General features: G+C 45.4%; 1 protein-coding gene across 1 annotated transcript; it reads right to left on the minus strand.

Moving 5' to 3' along the window:
* Positions 1-2371: 2371 nt before the first annotated feature.
* LOC140877634 (uncharacterized) lies at positions 2372-3052 on the minus strand. Its single transcript, XM_073281171.1, has one exon. It carries the CDS (start codon positions 3050-3052, stop codon positions 2372-2374), a length of 681 nt encoding a protein of 226 aa, XP_073137272.1.
* Between the last annotated feature and the right edge of the window lie 1905 nt (positions 3053-4957).

Genomic DNA, 4957 nt, shown 5'->3' on the forward strand with positions numbered 1-4957 from the left:
CCCGAGAATCAAGTCGAACTCATGCATGGGCAATACTATCAAGTCTGCAACTACTGATTTCCCTTGCAACAAGAAGTTCAAGGTTCCTCACCATTCTCCTAGTGGACAGTTCTTCCCCGGATCGGATGGTCACTGTGAATCCACCAATCAGATCCTCGCACTCAATGCTCCGCTTGCGGGTAAAAGCCTCCGATATGAAATAATGGGTAGCCCCTGAGTCTAACAAGGCTCTAGTGGCCACACCAGCTACTAAAATTCTACCTGCATTAAAGGTGATTACAACCACGGAAAGGTTGAAAACAAATAAGGCAAGTCCTACTTAGTTTCATTCTAAGCCAAAGAATTCCATACTCAAAATTATCTATTTCAACACGACAAATTAACACGAAGCATGTAGCGACCCTACCCGGATCCGCTACCTAATCAGAGTTTAAGAGCATAATTAAACATGCATTACATAAATCGCTGCGAAAGACTTAAATAAAAACAGATCAAAAGAATACAACCGGTTAAATCAATTCTATTATATAACCCAATCGAATAAATAAACCCTAAAGGCAAAACCTACAGCTAATCCTGCTGTCTTCACTGGTCACTGGCTACTCCAAGCTCCTGGTACTCAATCCTGCACCTACACCTGCCCCATCGAATGGGGTGTCCAGGTACACAGAAAAGACTGGACGTGAGCTCTAAGCTCAATACGAAAGCACTGGGTAAAACATACAAATATGAAGCATGCAAATGATAGGGTATCCATATCTGGGATAACTGTATATAACTGCTCAGTAATGGCGCCTAGGACATGAGTGGTACAACCCGAGGAGCAAACCCTGTCGACACTTCTCATTCATACAGGACGTGGAATGTGTACCCAGATGCTCACTACCCATGACCCGTCAGTCACTGGGCACTAGACATCACCCGTCCAGACAGGGCTGAGCGGCCCTACATGGCTCATCTCACAAGATGGATAGGCACAATATGATATGCACATGCTGCATAATAATATGACACACAAATGCAACATATAAGCATGCAAAACCCGCTGGCAATCTCAGTCTGTACTTATGTACCTTACTACAGGAAGTTCCTAGCAGTCCTACTCTAGGTTCCAAGCCTATATCAGCTCTACAATGCAAATACCCATGCATCAATAATTTACCTCTAAAAGCCATAATTAAGCTATTGCATACTCATAAATAAATTAAGGAGACCATAGCTATACCTGCGTTTGTCGTCAGCCCGCTGATGACCATTGCCTCAAAACTTAGGCACATCTTCGCCTCTACGTCGGGATCACTATGCCACTTCCAGATTCCCAATAGGATGCCTAGAACTCCCTAGATCTGAGTTAGAAGGCTTAGGAATCAGAGAGAAGAGAGGGAAAGGTGCACTTTGAAATGAAATCTCGGCCCCCTATTTATAGACAAAGTTCGGAGCCTCCGAACCCGGTTCGGAACGTCCGAACACGATCGGAACCTCCGATCCCATCTTCGGAGCTTCCGATCGCTCAATATTACGTCAGCCATGATGTCACCTTGCTGACATCAGCGATGACACGTGCCCTGGTCTCGATCGAAACGTCCGATCTTACCGACGGAGCTTCCGTCCACTTCGGAGCCTCCGATCCTGAGTTCGGAGCTTCCGATCCACTTCGGAGCCTCCAATCCTGAGTTCGGATCCTCCGATCCAGTTCGAAGCCTCCTGACTTGGTTCGGAGCTTCCGAACCCTCCGAACCTTCGGGACCTTCCCGGCTATTTTGAGTGTCCTGAATTCATTTTTTGACTTCGTTAACCGATTCGGGATTTTCTGAATCATGTTTTACTTAATCTAAACATGATTACACGATTAATATACTCATTAATCGCTAATTCTGGATACGGGTTACTACAAAGTATGCAACCTAAAACAAGTCATTCCCAAAAAGAAAAGCTCAAAATCGAAAATTGCATCTATGAATCAATTGAATCACCCTTAATTAAATGCTCTAAATATTACCTGTGACGAGCGTGGTATCAGGACCGGCCTCCTCGGCCTGCATCACAAACACCCTCCCCTGAGTCGGCATGGCGCGCAATGGACAATCTGAAACCACGTGTCCTGGCTTTTTGCATCGATAACAAACTCCGGCACCTGCCAGACATTGTCCATGATGAGCACGATGGCATTTCGGGCATACGTGCTTCTCCCAGTCTTGGGAGGAGCAGGTCTCGGTGCCTGCTGACCTTGGGGTCGCTGAGCATGATGTCCCTGGGGCCTATGGGCTGGATGCCTCTGAGGTCTAAAGGTTCCCTGCTGACACTGCGACCCAATGAATGGCCTCTTCCCATGCTGCTGCTGTGAACCATGAGATGGTAGCGGCCTCTTACTCTACGCCTCAGTGCTGATATCCTTCAAAGTCTGCTCAGACCTCAAAGCTCGTCTGAGCGCCGAAGCATAGTCAGCTGGCTTCGCCATGAGCACATCTCGACGGATAGTGGGTCGTAGCCCTACTATAAAGTGCTGGAGCTTCTCCGCCTCATCATCCCCAATCAAAGGCACAAAGTGGCAACCTCGCTCAAATTTCACCACAAACTCAGCCACTGATAGGTCTCCCTGTCGCAGGCTCAAAAACTCCGTCTTCAAATGGGCCCTCACATCCGCAGTGAAATACTTTTTAAAGAAAAATCTCCTAAATTCTGCCCAAGGCAGGGTAGCCGTGTCCACTGTCTTCTCAACTCCATCCCACCAGAGAGCAGCACCATCCTGGAGGTGAAAGACATCACAATGGACTCGATCCGGGTCTCCCAACTGCATATAGCGGAAGATCACCTCAAGCGAATGGATCCATCCCTCCGCTACCAGTGGATCAGTGGTGCCAGCAAAGTCCTTCGGATTCATCTTCCTAAACTGCTCATAAACAGTCCCAAGTCCAGCCCTCGGAGCGTCCACATGTTGCTCTAGGATACGGGCTAAGCCCGCTAGCACCTGCGTCCCAACATCCGCAGCTGGTGGAGGTGGCGGCGGTGGAGGAGGCGGTGGCTGCAGAGCACGTCCACGACGAGTGGCCATCTGTACGCAAGTTCAAATTCCCACATTCAAATTTCATGCCTTAGAAAAGATTTTCCTTAAACTTTTACAAGCTCGAAAATTAAAAGAATAAGCGGAAATGAACTTAAACAAATAGTAATAAATGCACTTAAATCTTACAGACTTTGAGGCGAGATCCCCTTGAGTTTCGGCAACCGGTAGTAGGCACAGACCAAACCAAGACCGTGCTCTGATACCAACTAAAACGACTAGCTACTACTACTCAAATAAATAAAAGAGAATAAAACGCGGGTTTTTAAAAATTTACTAAAAATTTCGGCATGACCCGTTTGTTTATAGAACAAACCCCCAAACGCAGACAGCAGTTCAAAATATTTTGAATAAAATCTCCCAAACATCCAACAAGCTCCAAAAGCAAAGTAACATGACAGCTGAGTGCCACACCGGGCAACCAAAAGTAAAAGCGATACAAGACAAATGTTTTTACGCAGGGAAACACATCCTGCTACCAATAAAACAAGAAAGTAGAAATGTAATTTATTACAGACACTCAAACTGAAGAGACACAACGAAAAAATAAATGGAGCCACGGTCAGAGGACTGCGCCTCCGGGAACCTCACCCAGGGGATCCTACCCCTCAGTCCACTGATACTCGTCCTCACCTGAAAGTAGGAAGAAGTTGGGTGAGTCTAAAAGACCCAGCAAGACTATGGGGGGGGGGGGTAACGAGTACTACATAGGTACAAGCACACAAAGAATTTAAAATAGTGCGTAACAAAATAATCGTTAGTGCCCCTGAACTTAAAAGTAATGAACATGTATAAAGAATAAATGCATGAATGTGACATGTGCAAGCCTAAGTCAAAAAACTCAATGAATAAAATAAAATGTACTGAACATGGTCATATGAATTTTGAGTGAACTCCGATCCATAAATTGTGACTCTGAGATTGCGATCATGATCATGGCTATAGTGCACAATGCCGCAAGGAGGTCGAGATGAAACCCAACTCGATCTTGCCCTATAATGGTAAGGGAGACCAGAATAGCTCCGGCCCCACACAAACACATGCTAAGGTAAGAAAACCCATAATGATTTGGTAAGAGAGGCCAAAACGTCTTTCAGCCCCACACGAACACATGAATATGTAGTCACAACCATCTCACTTCGTTCAAAAATAATTCTTTCCTTTATTGAATTTGAGACTTAGCATTCACATGTTGATGTAAAGTTTACGAAGATAATGACTCAATAAACATGCAAAGGACTTGATGGTGAATGACCGATGATGATGTAGGGGAGTTCCAAGGGCGGGAAATCTAACCCATGGTTAAAGCACTTAGGTAAATGAAGCGATACGCCCTAAAATCTTATAAACTACTCCCAGTCCCGAGCCTTTACCCAAATTTTGATCTCAACACTATTTATAATGCTCAAACCCGGACAGCAACACGTCTTCAAAATTCTATCCCTTCCCAAGGCTTGAAACTTAGGGAAAACTGCCCACTATTGTACTCCGTTCGAAACGTCTATTTCCCTAACATTATAAGGTACCACCAGCCCAAAACCCCTCTCCGAAATCCAGCCTCTAACCTGCTTTTAAACTTCACAATTTTGGACAGCCAAGAAGTCCCCAAAAATCTGCTCAACATCACTTTCTCAAATTCAACTCAAAGCCTATCGAATTGTCCCACAATCCTCAAACCACTATCCTAACATCAATGCCAACATCTAGGCTCATCCAAAAACACCTTAACAATCTCCATAACCCTTCGCTAATACTCATTCCCGGGCAACCCATCACATCCCCTAAGTCACTACAAAATTTCGAACAACCCCTCTACCAATCTGTAATCACATCCGACTCATTCTATTGCTACCACTGAACTACATATCACCCGTGGTAGCCCCTACATCATCACAC

This window comes from Henckelia pumila, chromosome 2 (assembly GCF_033568475.1).
Source record: "Henckelia pumila isolate YLH828 chromosome 2, ASM3356847v2, whole genome shotgun sequence".
Lineage (NCBI taxonomy): Eukaryota > Viridiplantae > Streptophyta > Magnoliopsida > Lamiales > Gesneriaceae > Henckelia > Henckelia pumila.

Coding starts and splice junctions, on each gene's coding strand:
- LOC140877634 (XM_073281171.1), bottom strand. CDS start 3,052: ATGGCCACTCGTCGTGGACGTGCTCTGCAGCCACCGCCTCCTCCACCG.